At 32.0% G+C, this 23,542-nt stretch overlaps 2 protein-coding genes and 1 pseudogene across 2 annotated transcripts; 1 reads left to right on the top strand and 2 right to left on the bottom strand.

Annotated features, from left to right (window-relative positions):
- Window positions 1-1,667: 1,667 nt before the first annotated feature.
- Window positions 1,668-2,945, bottom strand: LOC114419763 (annotated as a pseudogene).
- Window positions 2,801-5,649, bottom strand: LOC114418592 (cytochrome P450 CYP736A12-like). Its single transcript, XM_028384021.1, has 2 exons — window positions 4,917-5,649; window positions 2,801-3,843 (listed from the first exon to the last, which is right to left on the bottom strand). The coding sequence occupies exons 1-2, from the start codon at window positions 5,601-5,603 to the stop codon at window positions 3,019-3,021; spliced, it is 1,512 nt and encodes a 503-aa protein (XP_028239822.1). The 5' UTR covers window positions 5,604-5,649; the 3' UTR covers window positions 2,801-3,018.
- A 6,743-nt stretch (window positions 5,650-12,392) lies between these two features.
- LOC114418591 (protein CASP) lies at window positions 12,393-23,043 on the top strand. Its single transcript, XM_028384020.1, has 19 exons — window positions 12,393-12,597; window positions 12,787-12,897; window positions 13,199-13,377; window positions 13,959-14,108; window positions 15,043-15,131; window positions 15,716-15,825; window positions 15,990-16,084; window positions 17,830-17,885; window positions 18,885-19,050; window positions 19,278-19,370; window positions 19,467-19,595; window positions 19,917-20,036; window positions 20,196-20,282; window positions 21,000-21,107; window positions 21,193-21,336; window positions 21,438-21,539; window positions 22,137-22,216; window positions 22,453-22,545; window positions 22,628-23,043. The coding sequence occupies exons 1-19, from the start codon at window positions 12,498-12,500 to the stop codon at window positions 22,686-22,688; spliced, it is 2,073 nt and encodes a 690-aa protein (XP_028239821.1). The 5' UTR covers window positions 12,393-12,497; the 3' UTR covers window positions 22,689-23,043.
- The last annotated feature ends 499 nt before the right edge of the window (window positions 23,044-23,542 follow it).

Below are 23,542 nucleotides of genomic sequence, written 5' to 3'. Positions count from 1 at the left end.
GCAATACGTTGGTATAGCCAGCAAGGGTTTACATCTTGGTATTGTGATGCCAAATGTCTCAGTCATGTCTAAGTCATCAGGAGACATGCATGCCAAATGGAAGCTCCCAATTGAAGCAATGCACTAATTGAGCTAGCTAAAATAAAACCAACACTAGTTAGACCAAATTGTATACCAGGGAATCCTCTACGACCAGAACCAAATGGTATAAGTTGAAAGTCATGTCCTCTAATGTCTACATTGTTATTCACAAATCTCTCTGGATAAAACATCTCAGCATTTTCTGACTAAACTTTAGGGTCTCGACATATATAGTAATAATAAACTTTGCAGTAGCTCGGTATATATTATATCACTTCCTAAAAACCCATACCAAATTTGAATAATGAATAATCCAAGTCAAATACACTATAAAAGCATAATCAAATTTAAGCAGTTAAAGGTCGTAAACAAACAAAAAAAAAAGCAGCATGATTAATTTTTTTTCAAGAAAATATCCTTGATCACCCACTGCTCTTCTGGACTCCGACAGAGAAAAAGATAGTAAAAAAAAGGTAAATACAGATGCAAGAGAAATATTAACAAAACTTTGTCCAATATATTCTTTTGAACATATATATACTTTTTATTATTAATTATTATTTATTGAAAATTAAAAAAAATAGTCTTTTTATTTAATAGTAACTCTTGGTTATGATTTTATAATTTTTAATAAATATAAATCTTAGTAAAGTGTATGCTAGTAACACTTGGTAGATGTAATTAGGTAATAAGAAGATTCCGATACAAAGATATAAATGAATGTTTTACAAGTGTCATATATCACCATTATCATTATTTTTTTTACAAATAGAAATTTTTTAAAAATTAAGAGCATCTTTAATAAGAGATCTTATAAGAAAATTTTAGTCTCAAGATTTAATCTTGTTAAAATTCATTTTGGAGTAGCATGCTGGATCTCCATGTGAAAATTCAATTTTTATAAAAAAACGGTTAAGATATCCATTTAAAAAAATTTGATTTTTTACTCTCTCTTCAAAAAATTGATTTATATCTAATTCTTCTATGATCTAAAAAAAAAGATTTAAAATCTTAAAATAAGATTTATTATTGAAATAAAAAGTGAAGGAAATCTTAAAAGTGATATGATACTATGAGATAAAAAAAATACTAAGATCTCAAACTTCTATTTGAATATTAAATGTGAGTACCTACAAGTGTTAAAATGCTTTGGGATAGATCAGGAACATGGACACGGGTGGATAGCAACCTAGCTTTTAGCCTTTTGCGTTTAGTTGTTATGGGTGAATCAAAACTAAATACCTTCATGGTTTTGTATTTTGTGATGACAACTCCTCGCCACATCTTGAGCTAAGATGAGAGTTCAATTTTTATTGATAGAATTATGTTTGTCTATAAGAAGTAACAACAGAGGAATATTATATAAGGGTTTGGACAAGTATTCATGGACACTCATGCGCTAGCTATATGAACATCTTGAGAGAAGAAACAAAAGTTTAGATATAACAAGTGATATAATATGGTATGATAAGAAAAGCAGAGATAAAAGAGAAATAAGAGGTGTTAAATAACTATTTGTAATAAATAACTACCAAATAATGGTGTAGATATTTGACAATTGACGCCACATCATGTATAGTTGAAGTTCATACCTGAAGATCAAAGACGCGTGCCCTAGGTACATAATCTGCCATATTGAACACTCCACTCAAATTAATGAAGAGCCTGATCATGAGTTAGCCCCTTTAGGTCGAATCTATCGTCCTTACTGCGGCCAAGTACCATTTTACTAACAATATTCGACATAAGCTCTCCAACCTGCTCGCTGATATTCACAACATCACGTGAAGCTGCTGCTTTCTCAAGTGACTTGACAAATAGTCCTAACTCCTCTCTCCTCAGAGGAGCAAATTAACATGCCAACTTTTTATGCACTTAGAAGTTGTGTGGTGCAGAACTTTCTCATGTTGCGCCAATAGGGTCCATACTCAGAAAAAAACTATGCCCTTAGTGCCACAAGATATGTATTCGGATGCTTGAGTTTCGGGCCTGCTAGTAAAGACAGTGTCGTGGGTCTTAAGGAATAGCTCAGCAGTTTCTGGGGAGGAAACTACAATGGTTGGGACTTGACCTAACTTGATGGACATTATGGGTCCATATGTCTTGGCTAGGGCTTGAAGGGAATGATGTGTTCTATCATCTTGAAGTTGTTTTGGATGGAATACAATGCAAAGGTTAGAATCAAAATGAATGTCACAAGGAGTACTGCAGGGATGGCCAATGTTTCAAGTAACATTTTTTATGTTGTTAATTTGCTTGATGGAAAATAGAGAACGATGTGGATATTTATACACGAATAGGGTGTTTATACATTGAATAATGATGTAAGAGATGATAACATGAAGCGATAGAGATGATAATTGTGCTAAATTACGAACATTCTAAAGTGCCGATAATATGCTAACAATGTTACGTAATGTAATGTAATGTAATATAATTAGTCTGTTTATTGTAGATTTCCTCATCTATACGGTTAGGATGATTATTCTTTGAATACTCCTATTGGGACCACTACCAAGTTTGCTCTTTATGTTGGATATATAAATGTGTTGAGATGAAGCAGCCAATAGGGATTCGTCTAAACGAAAAGCCGATACCACGCATTAAAGATCATAATAAGCAGCAGTAATAATAAAATTGGTCTTGCGAATCAGCGATATCTTCATGATATTGATTAATATATTAAAATAGAAAATATTATTATAAATATCATGTGAAAACATAAAAAATTAACATTAATTTACATTAGCCTAATAAAATCAATATCAATATATATTACAATGATTCAGACATAAACATGAAAATCATCCAAATTCCTGCAGCAAAGAAGCTGAGTGCGCGCACACATCATCAATCCTGACCATCAGACAATTTTGATATGAAAATTTTCGCTAAAATAACTTCTTCCCACTTTATTTCTAAGGTTCGAACCCTTACTTATGTTTTATTAAATAGGCGATGAGTTGGTACAGCTAGCAAGTGCTTACTTCTTGGTAATGAAAGGCCAAAATTCTCAGTCATATCTATGTCATCAGGAGACATGCCAAATGGAAGCTCCCAATTGAAGCAATGCACTAATTGAGCCAGAACAAGGCTAAAAGTAGTTATACCCAATTGAATCCCAGGACATCCTCTGCGACCAGAACCAAATGGTATAAGTTGGAAGTTTTGTCCTCTCATGTCTATATTGCTATTAAGAAATCTCTCCGGATAAAACATCTCAACATTGTCTGACCATACTTTAGGGTCTCGCCCTATAGCCCATGCATTGATTAAAATTCTTGACTTTTTCTTTATGTAATACCCATTAATAGTGATATCTTCTAGGGACTCGCGAGGCACTAGCAAGGGTCCAACTGGATATAACCTTAAGGTCTCTTTAACTACCATATTCAAATAAGGCAATTTTGCTAAGTCAGACTCCTCCACTGGCCTATCTGTCCCCACTACAATATTTAACTCATCTTGAAGTTTCTTCATAACCCTTGGGTGCCTTAAGAGTTCTGACATAGCCCACTCAACCCCAATAGCAGATGTGTCATAGGCTCCAGCAATCATATCCAACAAAATAGCCTTGATATTAATTCTATCAATGACATGGTGTTCTGAAGGTTGGTGCATAAGTGACAGTAGTATGTCCACAAAGTCCTTGGAGTGCACATTTTCCTTGTTGTTATCAGAAGGATGCTCGTGGTCTTTGATGATTTCCTCGAACACTTGGTCAAATGCCTTACTTGTTTGCTTGAATTGTCTTTTTAGTCCCTGACGTAGATTTTTGAAAATCATTAAGTAGCGTGTGTGTATATATATAATCATAATAATTGTAATAAAATAGCTCCTATTATTTAGGAATGACAAAAGGAATTGAATCTATAAGGTTAAATCATAAAAAATGTTAGAACAAGTTAAATGACTCAATCCACTAATTCGTATACACCAACCTAATTGGTTGATGATGGGACAAGCATATGACTGTCCAAATTCATTGAGTTGATTCACCAAACATTTCTTTAAGTGTCCAAACTCATTGGGTTCACTCATCAAACATTTCTTTAAGTGAGATGAGTTATATTTTTTAATCTCTTGTTTTTGTAGGTCAATCTATCTCGTCCCGCTTAAAGTGAACTTAAAGTGGTGAGGATGGGTTGATTTTTTCACTTTTCACCTGTACTATTATTACTCCTCCCAACAGGATACGAATGATGTTCCACAAAAAAAATACAAAGGAAACAAAAGTTGAGTAATTCATTATCCAAGTTAAATCCACTGAAAAATGCATGATCAAATTTCAACCGTGAAAGGTCATAAACAAAAATGAAAATAAAAACGCAGCATGATTATATTTTTTACAATCAAACATATACAAGCATTTATATTAGGGGTGAGAATAGGTCAGGTCAGGCTTTCTAAAAGCCTGAGCCTAGCTACGATGAATTTTTTGAGGTCTGAATCTGGTCTATAGCCTGTTAAAATCTTTTATTTTGGTTCGGCCGAGTCTTTTTAATAGCCTAACCTGACCTGATAACTTTTTTAAAAACCTTCTTCACATTAAACTTTTTAAATATTTATTTGCTGGAGTAAGAACGTAATAGGAAATGAAACGTTAACAGGAAAAGGAAAGCCAATAAAAATAATGAGAAATATAAAGGGACACATGACTCACACTAAATTGTAATTAAAGTCTTACTTGATTATAGGAATGAATTTAAAAAAGTCTAAGTCTAACATTTTATAGGTCAGTCCAGACCAAGCTTTATGTAAGCCAGGTCGTAGGCCCGGAGCATGACCTATTCCCACTCCTAATTTGGACCGGATAATTTAGTCGAAGTTCATACCTGAAGATCAAAGACACCTGCCCAAGGTACATAATCTGCCACATTGAATAATCCCAGCAAATGCAGATAATCATGGGTAAGCCCCTTTAGGTCGAATCTATCGTCCCTACTGCGGCCAAGTATCATTTTACAGACAATATTGGATATAAGCTCCCCAACTTTGTCGCTGACATTCACAACATCATGTGAGGCTGCTGCTTTTTCGAGTGACTTGACAAGTATTCCTAACTCCTGCCTCCTCAAAGGAGCAAGCATCTCAACTTTTGATGCACTTAGAAGTTCTGTGGTGCACACCTTTCTCACGTTGCGCCAATAGGGACCATACTCAGTAAACACTATGCCCCTAGTTCCATAAGACATGTATTTAGATGCTTGAGTTTTAGGCCTGCTTGCAAAGACAGTGTCGTGGGTCTTAAGGAATAGCTCAGCAGTTTCTGGGGAGGAAACCACAATGGTTGGGATTTGACCTAACTTGATGGACATTATGGGTCCATATTTTTTGGCTAGGGCTTGAAGGGTTCGATTTGGGAGTTTTCCAAGCATGTGAAGGTTACCAATAATTGGAAGGGGATAAGGACCTGGTGGTAATTGAGTTCTATCATCTTGAAGATGGAACAAGGCAGAGGATAGAATCAAAATGAATATCACAAGGAGTGCTGCAGGGATGGCCAATGTTTCAATTAACATTTTTTTGTTGTTTGCTTGATGGAAAATAGAGAATGATTTGGCTATTGATACACGAATAAGTATTTATTTAGATTGAATAATGAGGTAAAAGAGAGAGAAATATTTTTTTTATAAAAAAAATAGTAGCACGTGTAAATAGGATACAAGAAAAAAAACATGATAAAATAATATTTATATATCATATATGTACCATGATTCTTGAATTCTTAAATAAGACCAAGACATTATTAGAGGTGGGAATCTTAAACATGACATAAAATAGTCTTGGTCGGCCATTAGCAATAGTTGTTGTTAGATGGCCATGAAAAAAGAATCAATTTTCCTGTAGGCGATCGAAGTTGGGAAATAAAATACTCCATCATAAGTAATTAATTAATTGTTAGCTGTCTTGGGCTCAATAATTTCCGGTTAAAATGTTAGTTTTTATATTGGTTGTTTTAAAAATCATCTTAGAATATGTTATTTTTTAATTAAAAATGTAAGGTTTTAAAGACGATTTTTTTAAAAATTATTCTAAAAAATACTAATGAAAATTGTTAAGATTACAACCTAGAAAGTATATATTCATACACAAAACCATGATCCAACGTTATATGTGTAAAAATTGCATATTATGTGTATATAGAAATTTTATTCAAGTGTATAATTAAGTTGGCAACATACCAAATTTGTGAGAGAGAATCTACCTTTAGTTATTGCAAATTTGTGAAAATATTTTAAAATATGAGTAGAAATAGGTCGAATTGGCTAAGGCTATATTATGTCTAAGTTAGATTAGACTTTTTCAAAAAATAAATCATGTCCAAGCTTTTGTTAAAGTTTATTTAGTTAAACAAGTCAAGTCCTATGTTATTTAAAAAATATATTATTCAAAAAATCTTTTAAAAGATCAGGGATGTTCGCGGGTTGGTTTTGGCCAAATTTAGGACCTGACAAGTTTTTTTTTTGAAACCCAACCAAACTCAATTCATTCATGAACAATTTGATTCGATTCGGACCAACATATTACCTATTTAAATTTGATCTTTTTTTCTTAGAACTATTATTTTATATTATAATTCATTCAAATATCCAATACAATTAATACAATATTATCAAATGCCTAAATTAAAGTAGTATATAAAATTGATTCATTTAATATCATTAACATAATATTTTAAAATAGACTAATATAAATTAAAACAAAATATTCTTCAATTAGACTTACTATAATAATATAAAACACAACTATTTTCTATAAATTAATTTCTTGCGATAAAATTTGCTACAATCAGATTTACTACAACCAGATCTGTTGAAACGAATGAACAAAATATGATTCATTAATATTATAAACATGACACAAAAAATAAATATGAAAAAAATGCAAAACAATTAAATAATAATGTACCTGAAAGTAATACCTTAAGAAGTTTCAACACTAATATAGTCCCAACACTTATAGTTCCAACACGAGTAGTCCCAACACTTGGAGTCCCCATATTAGTGGTATTTAAAGTCAAACCAAACAACTCTAAACAAAGTTTGATCAGTTCGATTCGATTTTGATCGGATCTATAAATCTAAATCCGTAACCCAACTTGTACATAAACGATTTTAATCGGTTTGATTCAACTTTAACTCAAATACATAAATGACTCAAGTCAAATTGTTGGAATTAGTTTGAGTCAATTTAGGTTCGCAGAGTGATTCGTACCTATGAACACTCCTACATTAGTACACCCTATTTAAAAAAGCATAAATAAATATTTATTGTTAGTATTATTTTTATTTTAAATTTATTATAACACATTAAAATATTACATTTATTTATCTTTTAAAATGTTAAACATATTAGTTTACATGAAGAATAAAGTTAAATATATAATTAAGTTTATTGAAAAATAAAATCATCTTATTAAATTTTATTCTTATAAAGTTTGATATGTATAGTTTTATCAACATCCTGATAAATTTTTTTTATCACAAACTAAATTCTTAAACAAGTTTATAAATGAAGTGAAATTTTTATGTAAGGCTAAATTCATAGCTTAAAAAAAAAGTCTTTTGACATGTAAATAAACTAGGCATAAATCATGTACTTTTAATAAAGACCAGCCCAGACTTTTTGTAAAGTTTACCTTTACTCGGTGTACTTCTATCTCTACCTTAAGATCTCACAAGGAACTAATTAAGCGCGGTGATTAAAAAAATGAATTATATTTCCGATTGCTTAGTTATAGAAAGTAAACATTTGGATCAAATGACAAATTTAAATTATTGGTCTCGTGGATCTGGACTTAATTTTAAAAACTATATGTATTTTTATTATTCTCTTCATTTCCTTTTTATTTGTCTATTACAATTGATTAATGACACGTATATTAAAAAATATAATTAATATTCTTTACTTTGAAGGATAATTAATATTCTTATTTCTTTTAAAATATTTTTTTATTATATTCTTTATTTATTGTACACTTATCTTTCTTCATTTATAATTGTGATTAATTAATCTCTCATTTATTACTCAAGAATTAGGTGAGCATAAAATTTGAAATTCTAGTAATATGTTGAAGTATTATTATTATTATTTAAAATATATAATTTTAATATTTTTTTTAAAATAGACTTAAATCCACCTTTGGTCACTATAAAGTTATTATTGTGAAATTTTGATCCCTCCAAATTTTTTATTGAACATTTATTTTTATCACATTTTTAAAATTTAATAATTTTGAACCACCTTTAGTTTGATGCAAACTTTTTAACATTTAACAAAAAAAAAATATCTACCTTTTAAAATAATTTTGTGAAAAAATATAACATGATAAATGATATGACAATGTAATGCATATATGATAAATAATATCACACTAATATTTCATTTAATGTCACATCAATAGCTTAATTGTATTGTGTCATGTCATCATGTGTTAGAACCAAAATTGTTAAATTTTAAAAATGTGAAAATCAAATTATAATAAAAAAAAGTTATTAAAGATCAAAATTGCACATCGGTAAAACTAGTGGATTTATTTAAAAAAAAAACTTAAAATCCTTCCTGTCCACTTTCTATCCTTTCTCTAGTTCTCTTTCTTTTGTCTTTTTTTTTTTCCCTTCTCCTTATTCAAATAAAAAAATAAAAATCTCAAAACAAATTTTAAAAAGAAAAAAATTGATGTTTTCTTATCTAACAAAATTTTGAAAATGAAAAAAAAATGATTAGTTTATCTGAACAAATGAATGAAGGAATTATCGTTGATACAATTTTGAATCTTAAAAACTTTTAAATTCTTTAGATCAATTCTCAAATGATTCATCCAAACGCACGCTCAAGAAATTCAATGAATACTTGCGTACTGTAAAATGCACATACTAAATTATTCCACTAAACACAACCATCATATAATAATCGCATTGCACCAATTTAATGGATGAATAAGTCTATTTACATATTATTTAGCTAGTAAGAGCATTTTTATTTACCTGAATTTGGTGGTTTTTCAACAAAGGATGTTTAAAAGCTGGTTGCTTGTATATGCCGACGCACTCAAAGTCACTGTTCATTGTAGAACACACAATGACAATGGAAGCACATTTGTTAGCAACAACGGATTCAAAAATATACTTTAAAACATAAACAAAGAGAGTTAAAATTATAGTACAAGAATGCTCTTCAAATTTAGTGATCTGCTAAAACTCTATTCCATATCTGATAGATTTTTGCTCCTTGCATTCGTAGTATGATATGCTCATACCAAGAAATAAAAGGAGAAGCAACGCCATCAAATTAACAAAGCAAATGATTTTTCGATATATGTATATTTCTTTCTCTCTTTTTTTTTAGTGTGTACCTATTTATATATGTGTATGCGCATAAGTAAAAAGGTCAAATTGTTGAGTTTGAGGATATTCAGTGTTCAAAGAAAGTTAATAAAATATACAGAAAATTTGAGTTAAAAAAATTATCAAGTTCATGAATGAGTTGGATGAAAGTTAAGGATATCAATATATATGAATTGAAATAAATGACATTAAATAATTTATGGAAAAGCAACCGTAAAGAAACTCCCTCCATTTATGTAAATTTATACACAAAAATCATACAGTATTAATTATACAAAAAAAAAAAATACTCTATCCGAAAAAATATTTTTCTTGGTCTCAAATATTTTTTTTTTTAAATTAATTTTATTTTATTGAATGCTATTATATTTAAAATATTTTTTATTTAATTAATGTTTTAATTTCAATAAATAATTTTAATTAATGTTTTACTTTCAATAGTTATTTTTTATTCCTTATAATAAGTTCTAATGAACAATAAGTTTAAAAAAAATTAATTGAAATTGATATAATTAAATATAATTAATTAATTTTTTTAATTAAGGTAAAATGTGATTATGTTATATATTTTTTTTACATTTTTTATATAATTGAAATATGATTTCATTGTAAAAATATATAATAAAATCATATTTACGTTGTGTTGTGTTGGAGGAAAGTGTAAAAAGAAATACATAATGGTTGTTTTTTGGTGGGTTATAATTAAGGTTGAGCTAAGAGGTAGTAGTACTTAGGCATCGGAGCATGGGATGCATAAGCAATAATAATTGGGGGATATGGTGTTGGTGTTGGAGCATGGACTAAGCCTGGCAAGGTTAGTAATTAATCTATCTTTATTCTATTGAGAAAGCAGAAAAGAAACCTACTGGGCACATCTTTATTTGTGATTTACAACCAATCAGATTCACAACTAAAACAAAGTTATAAGATTATGTGATATTAAGCTAAGTATTATTTTAAATAGTCCTAAAATGAGGTCATATTAAGCAAACCGGTATAATTTTTATAATTAACTATTCTGACACCATTACTAAATTTGCACCCCATATAAATGGAATCTAATTTTTCCATTATCTCTCTTTGTAAAACTATATCATTTTAATAATTTTTAAAATTAAATGATATCATTAAATATTAATATAATTATCATGTAATGTTATTTTTATGGGACAGAAATATGCAAAGAAATAAAAAAAAATTGCATTACTTGCTTAGATTGTATCATCCAAACACAGGGTTAGGGTTACTGTTGACCTGAATGTGGATCAATGTTGATGTGACGAGAAAATAAAAAATTAGAATTGTGTCAATCATTTGGTGGCCAGAAGACATAGATGATCCACCCAAGCTATATTAAGTGTTTAGGGTCATGTAATATACTTAACATCATACATAACAATATGTGAACACCTATTTTGACATTCAAAACTATACTTGTCGTCATATTGATTCTCCATTTGTCAGTGACAAAATTTAATTCTTTAATAATAATTCATGATATTATTTAATTTAGTTTCTTTTTTAAATTATGATGATTTTAAAAACTAACTTATCCAAAATATAATTTCAAAAGAATTAATACGACATATATTTTCAAATACTAATTTAATTAAATATATTTATTAATTAATTTTAAGTCAATTTTGTGTACATATATTTAGAAGAGAAGAATAGACATTCTCTTAGCAATTCAATCAATAAAATTTTATGCCAAACTAAAAGGCACAAATTAACCAATACCCGTAACTACAAGGTGTCAACATATCTTAGAAGTTAGACCTCGATAGCACTAACAATACACCACGGGCTCAACAATTCCAAACCCCCCAAAATAATGTGGGCTCCCAACTATTAACACCTCCAAATAGCTATTTAATCCCCAATACAATAAAAAGACACACATACCTCATCCTTCCCCACCCCTACCCCTCAATTAAAACACCCCTTGATTAAAACATCCCTTCATTCCCTATGCCTCGCCCTTCTTCCTCTCCATTCCTCACCCCATTTATGTTTCTAATGATTGTTGCAACCCTTCTCTTAGTTTCCACTCCACCGAGTTCTACCTTTGTCGCACTTCAAGCTCCTTTGACTTCGACTACTCAAGTGTGCATTTCAAGCTCTCTTTTATTCCGTCTTAAAGTTCTGACAGAAACTTGTTTTTGCTGCATACCTAATTCAGGTACACAGCGGAAACTTGCATATGAGCATGGTGTCAAGCATCAGGGGTATTTTTGTCAAAAAACATTTCTGAAAAGGTGAGGAGTTCAAATAGTTAATTGAAGAGTGCATAGGAATGGTAAAAATGTGAACCTAAAGCCCAAAGGACCAACTCGGCCCAACGATTAGGAGGAAGAACATGTCTCCTTCAAAACTGCACCTGTTAAACATACTTGTGGATTATGATAAAAAAAAATTGTCAAAATTATAGTCTCCTTCAAAATTTGGTTTCCTATTTGTTTCATAATTCAATTTTGATTTTCATATAATTTAATTCATTCATAAATTTAGTCTTTAGTTTGTTGTAATTCTATTATTTCAATCTCTAATCCCAAAATTGAATGTTGACAATTAATGATTTACCTTATTACGTGTCATGTTTTTTTATTATACTGATATTACATGTCATGTTTTTATTTTATTATATTGAAATAACGAGATTTCAATAAAAGTGTAACACATGACATCAAGTATCAACCAACCGTCAACGTTTAATTTTAGGATTGGAGGTTGAAATAATGAGATTGTAAAAGATTAAAAATTTAATTCGTGAATTAAATGATAAAAGAATTAAATTTATAATTTTAAAGGAAATATGAACTAAATTTACAATTTTTCGTAAAAAATTTATAATGATATCAAGTATCAACCCAGCTTAACACTTATTGACCAAACAAAACATGAAAGCAATTAAGCTAAGTTAATACTTAATTTACTTCGCAAATATTCAGATCCCACATTACCGCACAAAAGAGTTTTACGTTTGGTGAATACAAAACAAAACCCGAAACAGAGACAGAGAAAGAAAATACAATTCCTTCAACCAATTCAGACACTGCACCAGAAATGGAGGCTCCACAAGGTGGATCCGGATCCGGACCCGAGCGAGACAAATCCACCGCTCCCTCCTCTTCTCCGATCTCCGTCGTCTCCGCCTTCTGGAAAGGTAACACCGAAACTTCACTTTCACGTTTCGCTCTTTCCAATTTTCTGTCGATTTTCATATCTTTCATCTTAGTTCGTGTTTCTCTGTGTGCTAATTGACATGACGATCTCTAATCTATGATGTGTTGCCGCATTGTTTCAATTGCTGCAATTGCGATGGTTTCGTGACTCTGTCTTTTCGTCTTTTCAGATTTTGAGTTGGAGAAGGAGAAATCTATACTGGATGAGCAAGGGCTTCGAATTGCAGAGAACCAGGAAAGCAGTCAGAAAAATCGCCGCAAGCTTGCCGAGAACACTAGAGGTGTGTGCTTAGTGCTTTTGTTACTCTTTCCAAATTATGCTAGAAACATGGTTATTAGAATTATAAACATTTATTGTGAAATCAGCGTTCAGTATAGGCTTGACAATTCACTTGGATATGGATGGCTTACCTGTTAGGACATGTTTTCACTTTTCACTGAAATTGGAACAGCGGCAGGAGCATAGCTGCGCTTTGTTTGTTTGTTTGTTTGTTTTTTTTTTTCATGCTCTGCGAGTTTTTTGATATAGTTTGGGGTAATAAATGGATGCGTCTGAGAAATTGCATATTATGCTGCTTACAGACTTCAAAAAGGCTTCGCCTGAGGATAAGTTAAGTTTGTTCAATTCCTTGCTTAAGGGCTATCAGGAAGAGGTTGACAATCTTACTAAGAGAGCAAAGTTTGGAGAAAATGCTTTTCTCAACATCTATCAAAAGCTCTATGAAGCTCCAGATCCTTATCCAGCTCTTGCGTCAATTGCTGTGAGTTCTACCATTTCACTTAGGTGCCCTGTTCTTTTTATTTTCAATTTTTTGCACTATGAGGATGAGATAAGACTTGTAATTTTATTGGATGTATTACATCACCTACATGCATGATTTAGATATGGATAATGAATGCATGATTCTCCATTCTAAATAAGTAGATATACTGATGTAGTAATGCTCTTTTTAGCAATGAGCACTGGACATGTCCTACCATCTTGGAATGCATGCAACTTTACGGGTGTTTCCTTGCCATCAAACCTGTGTTGGGATGAGATTCTGTTTCTAGTAGCTCTTTTGTGTTCTGCCCACAATTGCTTTAATTAAGGTGTTTTCATCTCTTGACTTTTAAAAAGATTGGCAGCCCTCCCACCTTTTCAATTTGCATATTTAAAGATTACCAAATTAGGCCTCTGTCATGATTATTAATTTATTATGCTTCTAAACTGTTCCATTTTTATTACTTACTAAATTGTATGATACTTGTGTGCATTGGTGCTTATATTTTATGCATGTAGGGAAACCATGTGCATATTTTTATTTGCTTGTTCCTGTTCTGATATGTTTTCATTGTGCAGGAGCAAGATCTCAAGATATCTGAGCTTGAATCTGAAAACCGGAAAATGAAAGTTGAGCTTGAGGAGTTCAGGACAGAGGCAACTCACTTGAAGAATCAGCAGGCTACAATACGACGACTTGAAGAGAGAAACAGGCAATTAGAGCAACAGGTTATTAATGCTTCTGATATTGTGTGTTTGATTACATAATGTTACAGTTTCTTTCATTTCTTGAGGAAAATACCTGTTGATGCCTTTATATGATGCTTCCTGTTTTCGGTCTTGTATGCACTGGTGTATTGTCAGGATCCTATTATGATCGCTTGATTTCATTTCTTTTATGAAACAACTACCCCAAAAGCTTAAGCTTTTAGGTGAAAGCACAACAATCAGTTTTGATATATTGCATCTCTAAAATCACTATCCTAATCTTTTATCCTTGTTTCTTATCCAATTTGTTTTTTTAACAATTTAAGGATGAATAAACTGGTGTAAGTAATTACAACTTACTAGTACAGTTTTGTCTAAAGGTTGATTTATGTATGTGTTTTATCTAATAATGTATCCTATAACTATCCTTAAATCTATTTTTTGCATTAGATAGCACCTTGGCCTTATAAAAGGAGCAAAATAGGTCTTACCAAATTGCTGATATTGATTGTACCCTATTTTCAGTAAAAGGTTTCTCATGAATTGCTAACTTCTGAATTTGAGATGCATTTGCATGTTTCGTGCCTGTTTTATTGTTCAAATTGGTGAATGTGCACATGCATTCAAACAAGTACAGAATTTTTCTATTTGTGATAAAGAACTTTGTTAATTGTGGCGACTGCCCCCTTATGTCTACCAATGAATTTTGGCAGAAAGGTTTTAACTGTTTGCATTTATGACATGCAATAAATAGATTTCCTAGCTTAACTGAATTCAACTCCCTACTGTCAAATTGATAAGTTCCTTTCAATCTGTGTTGATATTTTGTTTTTTTATGGCATATTTGCAATGTGTAGAATTCTCTAGATCCCCGACATCTTTAAAATTCAATTACAAATTAGACCTAACTGTCTTTCATGATTTTTACTTTGTCATTTGAATTTATGTGAATTAGATGGAAGAGAAAGTGAAAGAAATTGTGGAGATTAAGCAACGCAGTCTGGCAGAAGAGAATCAGAAAACATTGGAAGTTTTGAAAGAAAGGTATCTTGTAATCTTGTCTGCTGTGGCAAATTGTTTGCTTATTCAGTTTAGTACATGTGACAACTGCCTTAGATATATGTTTGTAGCATTCTTAGTTTCTTACCATTGCCAAGGTGGACTATAGAAAGGAGTGAAACATGGGATGGACACCCCATGTGAGCCAAATAAGCACTGGCTCCAAGCACTACCTGCACACATGGCAGGGTAGTGGGAGGAAAGAAACCAAATTTGTTAATAGTGTGAAGTATAAGAAGGGCGGGGAAAGCAAGGACTGAGTGTGGGATTGGATGGGGTGCTAAGGTCTCTTGAATGACCTTGACTTTCTTTTTTTATTCTTTTCTTTTTGTAAATGTTTCCATTAGCTTTCTGTTTGCTGTGAGTGAGAGGGAGAGTCTATTCTTGTGCGCCTGTTTCTGCAATTGGAAATTGTTCCCACTTTTTCTACATTAAAATATAAAATACCAAGGTTCCCATCACTTTGTCTCTCTTGCTCTGTATTGATTGACTACTACTACTCTATTGGAACTGTCCTTCTCTGCCTTGGCATTGCTTACCTAGTCTGTTGATCTCTTTATTCTATGCAGGGAACAGGCACTGCAAGATCAGTTGCAGCATGCCAAAGACAGTGTCTCTACTATGCAGAAATTGCATGAACTCGCACAAAACCAGTTGTTTGAACTCCGTGCCCAATCTGGTAAACAAATAGTTTTCATTTCAATTTTATTCTTACACTTAACTTGAATCTGTAACATCAGTTCTTACATTATTTTATAATATGCATATTAAGAGTTAAGACTGATTCTCCTAATATTATTTAATATTGAAGAAAATGATCCCCTGTTTTCTTGAAAACTTCAGAGGAAGAGAGGGCATCTAAGCAATCAGAAGTCAATCTTCTGATGGATGAAGTGGAGCGTGCACAATCAATGCTTCTTAGTTTAGAAAGAGAGAAGGTACAATTTACAAATTCTTATTTGATTTTGAAGTGTGGTTATTTGTAATTGTGTGTTTGCCTGTTCAGCCAAATTCTTCAATTTTTGCTGCTTTCTATCTATTTGTTTCAGAATTTATGAAATATTATAGTCCACTGTTTTTAGATCTATTTAAGCGTAGTGAAGATGATTAATGTTGAGGTGGGATGATTGGACAAAAGATCAGAAATATGTATTTGAAATAAATTTAGAATGGTACCTATTCTGAAAAGAGGACAAAACCTCAACCAAGTTGGTTCGGTTGTGTGAGGAGTTGACTAAAAGAGTTATGGGAAAACTTTTGAAGATACTCTTAAGACTTTGCTCTAAATGCATTTTTGAAAAAATAGTTTTGATAGAGCCTGGTAGTAGAGTTTAATCCTCAGTGCCAACCCTTCCTAGCGAGACAGGTTCTGAGTTTTGTTTTGTATCTTTTCTTTGCTCCATATTAGGTGCTCTGTGGAGTTATAAGTTATAACAGTTTGTTTCCTTTATCCTTTACAAAATTTATCACTGCTGCAATCAATTCATATTCCATATACATATTAATTACACAGCTGGGAGTCTCTTACAAACCAACAAACCAGAATTGAAGAATAGAATGAAAGATAGAAAGAACAAGAATGAATCTGTTATTGGAGAATGGCATTTGAACAGAAAAGGGGAGAAATCTCCTTCTAAGGGTTTCCCCTTGACAAAGAGTTGCCTGTTTCAGGCTTTTGGCTTTCACATCTGAGCTATTGCTCTGTTTTCCAATACTAACAATTCTGAATTCCTAAGCAGTGACAATTAACAATTCTAACCAATAAACCAATTTTATTACTGACTCTGACTACTATTAGCAACTCTAACTAATCCCATAACTGTTGTAACTACTTTTCTCTGAGTCCTATCAGAGTGCTTCTATTATGTGTCAAGCTCAAAATAGGAAAAAGTATCAGGGAAATTATTTTAATTTTGAAATAATCTAAAAGAAACAAAGTATTGGTAACTAGGAAGATGGTTTCTTAACTCTAAATCCCTCTTTAACTATTCCCCATGGAATTACTTGTGCTTGAGTATTCAACTATTAATTGATTCTTGTAGTGATTGTCACTCTTGGGATAAGGCTAGGTTTTTATTATTATTGTCAAGTTTCAAAATTTGTTTCTCTTTGTTAAATTTTCTATAACTATTTTAGCATAACCTTATAATCAACTTTAAATTTCTATTGACGACCTACCCCTCAACCTCGTATACTGTTCTGGTCTCACTGACAATGTTCTTCCCACCTGTAGGTATAAAGAATGGAATTACTAGATTACATTTTTTGCAAAGGCTGTTATCAATGACTGTAAACTGAATATAGTTTGTGATTGTCACACTGAATGAACTGTGTATTTGTGTAGGTGTTTCTTGGGTCTTTATGATGTAAGGATACAGTTTTTACTGTTTAGTCCATAATCAAATCTTAAAATAACCAAGTCTCTGTTTGGTATGCAAACTTTGGGTGAGAGGGGAAGGAAGAAGGGGAACAAAAGGATTGGCCCTTGTTTGGTATCAGTTAAAGGGTAGAGAGGAAGAGAATTGGATGAAAGAATTTAAATGGACCCACATATTTTAAATCCCTCCATAGCTTCTGTAACATTAAGTGGAATGAATCTTGTCTCAAGCTGCTGAGTGCTGATGCTTTTCCATGTTCAATCAGACTTGCTGTTTATTCTAGCGATACTTCTGTGTCTATGCAGGGGGTTCTCCGATCTCAGTTACAAACGGCAAATGAAGAGACTGAAACTAAGAATAGGTGTGGTGGTCCTCTTTGTTTTCTATGTAAATTAAATATTATTATTATTATACCCAAACTAAGCAGTATTAGTTGGACATATTTACACATATTTCCCTCTCTAAATCCTATTTATGATTGCCATCTGCATTTTAAGTTTCTAACTTCCAAATTCTACATACAGAAACATTTTTTTTTATTGGAAGTTAAACTAAAGCAATTTATTATAACTATACTATCCATCTTTAGCATCCTTTTAAGTTGAATAACATTTCTGTTCTGCATTTCCCTTAAAGATCCTTTGGGCTTCATTCTTCCAAACATGATAATTAAAACCAGTCCCAGTTCAATTAGTTTAAAGATTTTCTGGATGAAATCTTTTCATTCTTAATCAAGCAATCCAATTTTATTTTTATCATCATTTTAATTTGGTATCTTTAGCTCCACGTGTTATTATTTTGTACAGCTTTAAAAGCTTGTAAAACAAACTCTCTTTACTTGATAAAATTCAGAGCATGGTGTGTGAAACAAACTCCATTCTTCACCTTCGGGTTTATCTCTTTCTGTTAATGGAAGCAATTATTTGGATCCCCGAACCTATTAATCTCTCCTTGGAGAAAGTATTGTCAGATAAGTATAGTCTCCAAAAGAAATAAGACCATGTTTTTGTGTGAATGAGAAATGCTAGCAACACATTCTTTTGAACACAGGCTGAAATCTATTGGAAATTACTATTTTTTGTCAATCCCTCTTATTTAATTATTCTCTCCTGATTTTATAGTTTTAACCAATACTAGAATGATATAGAGTGTGTTGCTATTTGCCAACACTCCTCACTCCTCTAGTGTGAAAACATCATACAAAAAGTTATTCAGTGATGCAGAGCTACTTGACTTATTTGTGTTTCCTGTCTATCTTATCTTATATCCATATATGCATACTCACTGTGATACTTGACTTATTTCTTATCTTTTACACTGGATCACAGTCTTCAGATTATTATTTGTTTTTGTTTTTCAGTGATAATTTTGACTCAAATAGTGCACTTGAGAATTCTTTAAATGCCAAAGAAAAGCAAATCTCTGAATTGAACATGGAGCTACACAATATTGAAACAGCCTTATCAAATGAAAGAGATCAACACATTAATGAAGTCAAGAAACTTACTGCAATGCTCAATGAAAAGGTAATATTTTGGTTGGCCAAAGTCTACTACAGATTTCCTTCGTGTGATACTTGAATGCATTATAAGTGATTGTGATTTGTGAATACCCGGCCAAGTCCCACAGTAGATGCATTGCAGTTGATATATTAACAATTACAATCCATTTGCTTCATTATATGGCACATAATTTTGTTCTTCCATGTTCATGAAATTTTAAAACTATTTTTTATCACCTTCTCTTAATATAGGAGGCTGCCCTTGAGGAGATGAAGAAAGAACTTAAAGCAAGGCCAACAGAAAAAATGGTTGATGATCTGCGCAAGAAAGTGAAAATTTTGCAGGTGGTTTTATTGTTCCCTGTGTTCTCTATTTACCATTTTGGTGAACTCTCTTGTAACATCACTATTTGTGTAACTCCTTGTGAACTATACTTGCAGGCAGTGGGTTATAATTCAATCGAGGCTGAAGACTGGGAAGTGGCTACAAGTGGGGAAGAGATGAGCAAGATGGAGTCTCTTCTTCTTGATAAGAACCGTAAAATGGAACATGAACTAACACAGTTGAAGGTAAGAATGTAACTTGTTTAGAAATGGGACATCCAGTCCACCTGCCCCCCATAAACAAAGAAGACTTCGAAAAAATCAGAATGGAAGAAATAATCAACTAACATAACACTAGCCATTTATATAATGTAGCTTTCAAAGAAAGCAAGACCAGTTAGGAAAGGATCCTCTGTACTTCCTTCATTTGAGCAGTGTTCATGTTCACATGTTGTGGAGTCAATAACAATTTCATGTAGAAGGCTGCTCTTTAAGATGATATGCCAGTATTATTGCTGTGCATTTTGAAAAACCTCTTTTATTCAGATGAAGTTCTACCATTTTCAGGTCACACTTTCTGAGAAAACATCCTTACTGGAAACAGCTGAACAGAAGATAGCAGAGCTTACAGCAAAGGTTAATGAACAACAAAAATTGGTACAGAAGTTGGAGGATGATATTTTAAAGGTTTGGAATGATTACCTGCATTACTTCTGTTACATATTGACCACTTTAAATAGAATCTGAATTGCTCTCTTTTGCTAATCTCTGTTTATGCATTTATGAATTATGATGAAATTTTATGCTTTTTATTTATCAATGCATTTAGTAACCCTTTTGATGCAGGGATATAGTTCGAATTCAAAAGACCGTAAAGGGAACTTCCTTGATGATTGGGATCTTTCAGAAGCTGGTGGGGGTGAGGTTTCTGAGGTAAATTCCTCTCTTGTGCTACCATTCTTTCTGCATTTTATTTCTTTCTGCAGAGCAGTCTTCAAAAGAAACAAAGTTTCATTCATTCAACAATTGGAAAGAGATGATGTCTGTCTGAAGTCTTAACTGTTGTTTTCTTTAAGGTTAACAAAAAATCAGTTCTCATCAATAATTTGTTGGGTGGAGTTGGGTTGAGTGTACTTAACAATGGAGAAAAACAATTCTAATTTCAGATGCATCTGTAAGAGATATAAGTAAAATCCATCACAGGCCTTCTCTTAACATCTTGTGCTTGTGGGATAGTTAGTTCATGGCATGTTGTCAAAGCTTCTTTGACCAAGTAATTGATAGATTGATTCTCATCATTCCCATTCCTGCATCCAAATTTAGATGAACTTTATACATTCTTCAAACTAACAATTGAAGGGATGTGCATCATTATTCAACTTTTTCTTAACAGCTTAAGCTTTTGAGACAGATGGTTTAATGATGCAATCTATTTTCTTTGATTTTTTTAATGATAACTTTGGGTATGAATGTTGACTTTCTTACAATTGAACCCATGCATTTAGAAGATTAAGATTTTGAGAACATTGAAAAAATTCTTTTGCTGGATAATTTTTTGATTGATTAATAACACACCCAAATATTCTTCTGTACGTAGCATTTCTGTATAGTAGATTTAAAGAATTCTTAAATTGGCTTCTTTTGCATCAGAATACAGACCAAAGGCAAGTATCCTTAGACCAAGATCAGAGCTCAATGCTTAAAGTGATTTGTAATCAAAGAGATCGATTTAGGACCCGCTTGCGAGAGACAGAAGAGGTATGTTTATAATCAACCAAATTTTAGATTATGGATATGGCAGTGTAACGAGTGTTGACTTGGGTGAATTTTTCACTTTTAATAGGAAATAAGGCAGTTGAAGGAGAAGATTGGGGTATTAACAGTGGAACTGGAAAAGAGCAAAGCTGATAATGTCAAACTATATGGGAAGATTCGTTATGTACAAGACTATAATCATGAGAAAGTGATTTCTAGGGGTTCTAAAAAGGTTTTTAATGTGTTCTTAAAACATCATTCTATTTCAGTCTTCAAGATAACCTTTTTCCCTTTTACCCTGAACTCAAGATTTGTTTGTGATTATATGTTCAGTATGCTGAAGATCTTGAAAGTGGTTTCGCGTCAGATGTTGAATCTAAATACAAGAAGATATATGAGGATGATATAAATCCTTTTGCTGCATTCTCAAAAAAGGTGACTTAGCTTGGCTGCTGTAATGAAACACGACATTTTAAAAAAAGTTTCATGCATTATAAGTTTGTATGTATTAGTGTCACAGCTTTACATGTGCATATGTTGAAACTGAAGTGTCTTTCTGTCCAAGATAACTAAAAGCCTAAAACCGCAGAAGATCCTTGAAGGAATTTTCTTTCTATTTTAAGGTTGATGCTGTCAATCTCAACTTGTTCATAACTGTTTGTGTTTGTGAAATAACTTTAGTTTTCAGATGTATTATTACTGATATTAAAAAACAGTATATGTCTGGTCAGTAGGTACAGGGAAGAATGCCTTTTTATGTCCTTGATTGAAAGTCCAAACTTTGTTGTTTAAACATGCATTTAGATAGTTGTTGTTGCCTGTTGGAGCTATTGAAAACTGGATTCTCCTTACGTATAGATCTCCCTCACCCATTCTGCACATTACCTAGAAAAGTGAGGGCAGATTAGGATTGGATGAAAGATAAGGAAGTAACTGGTTAGAAACATGAAAAAGTTATCTTTCACTGTGTTCTCTCTTCAATGTTATTTAATTTTAATTATGAACTGTTCCATCTATTTTTCATGTAATTAGGAAAGGGATCAAAGATACAAGGAGTTGGGATTCAGGGACAGAATTACACTTAGCAGTGGACGTTTTCTCCTTGGCAACAAGTATGCTTGAAGGCTTCTGCAATATTTTAGACATTCTCCAGTGCTCCTGTTTTCTTCTGCTTAAATAATTTGTTAACTCGTTTGATAATCCCATTTTTCTGCTTAAATAATTTTCTAAACTTCAATAGCATTTTATTTGAAGTTTTAACTTTCGACTTGGGAAGATCAAGTGTATTATTCCTTCTTCATTCCTACACATGTTACTGTTTAATTGATAAAGAATCCTCCTTTTGCAGGTATGCCCGAACTTTCGCATTCTTTTATACCATTGGATTGCATATCTTGGTCTTCACCTGTCTCTACCGAATGTCTGCTCTCAGTTATCTTAGGTAAAATATCTGATGACTAATTTCACTGTTATAACTACTGTACATGGATTTCAGCCACTCTCACCCTTCTCTTTTCCTGCAGCAATGGCCCAGAGGAATTCCTTGTTGGAGAGAAAAACGTTGATCTTCCGCGTGGACCCTAGTGGATATGCAACTCAGTTTTCAGCTGTTGATTTCTCAAATTGAACATTACATGTGGTCGAAATGCAACCTCTTTTCAATGGTCATTTTCAACTCAATTTTCAGTGATCGATTTCTCAAATTGAACGGTGCACATGGTCGGTGTGCATCCTCTTTTCAGTGGTCTTTTTTAACAGATGGAACGATAGCATATTGTCAATATTAAAATATCAAATGTGTTGTACATATATGACTGTTGTTTTACTCTAACAATGTTGCAATGAAATATAGAGGCATTTTTTTTTTCTTGAACACGACAATGGCAAAACACTGTAAAATCGTTGTTGACGGACCCACGAAAGAAGGATGGACTGAAAATAAATTGACTTGCATAATTATATTAATTAACAAATTATAAATGACTTTTATGGGTTTTTTGACTAATTGAGGTTAGGTATTAAATTCTGTAAAATTATACTTTCAATAACTTTTTATAAAAATAAATTTTATCAATTTAATTGTTAAGGAGGAGGGTTGTGTTAGCTGTTTGATAGTCAACGTGAAACTCACCTTTATACCAAACATGGATTATTCATCACAAATTTTTGCTAAAATTGTGCTGAATGGGTCGACTTTGTTAAAGTTTTCATGAAATGGGACGTACCCCTCCCCCAATAAAATAATGGACAAAACGTTCTATTGTTCATCTGTTTGTTTTTCTAAGTCGTCTCATGGTCCTCATGATGAGCATATCTTATTGGTACTAGTAAGAGTTAAAAATTAAACCAAATCATTTTTAAATCGCTAAATTGATTCAAAATAATTGAAAATCTTTAATATTGAAAATCGCAAAAATTAAAAATCTAAAAAATCACAT

Source organism: Glycine soja, chromosome 7, assembly GCF_004193775.1.
Source record: "Glycine soja cultivar W05 chromosome 7, ASM419377v2, whole genome shotgun sequence".
NCBI classification, from domain to species: Eukaryota; Viridiplantae; Streptophyta; class Magnoliopsida; order Fabales; family Fabaceae; genus Glycine; species Glycine soja.
The sequence above is the reverse complement of the archived record's forward strand: the minus strand, read 5'-3'. Positions and strand labels throughout refer to the sequence as shown.

Coding starts and splice junctions, on each gene's coding strand:
- LOC114418591 (XM_028384020.1), top strand. CDS start 12,498: ATGGAGGCTCCACAAGGTGGATCCGGATCCGGACCCGAGCGAGACAAA. Junction 20,283..20,999: donor GTGGGGGTGAGGTTTCTGAG/GTAAATTCCTCT, acceptor CTTTTGCATCAG/AATACAGACCAAAGGCAAGT. Junction 21,337..21,437: donor TTTCTAGGGGTTCTAAAAAG/GTTTTTAATGTG, acceptor TTATATGTTCAG/TATGCTGAAGATCTTGAAAG.
- LOC114418592 (XM_028384021.1), bottom strand. CDS start 5,603: ATGTTAATTGAAACATTGGCCATCCCTGCAGCACTCCTTGTGATATTC. Junction 3,844..4,916: donor CAGGTGTCTTTGATCTTCAG/GTATGAACTTCG, acceptor AATCTACGTCAG/GGACTAAAAAGACAATTCAA.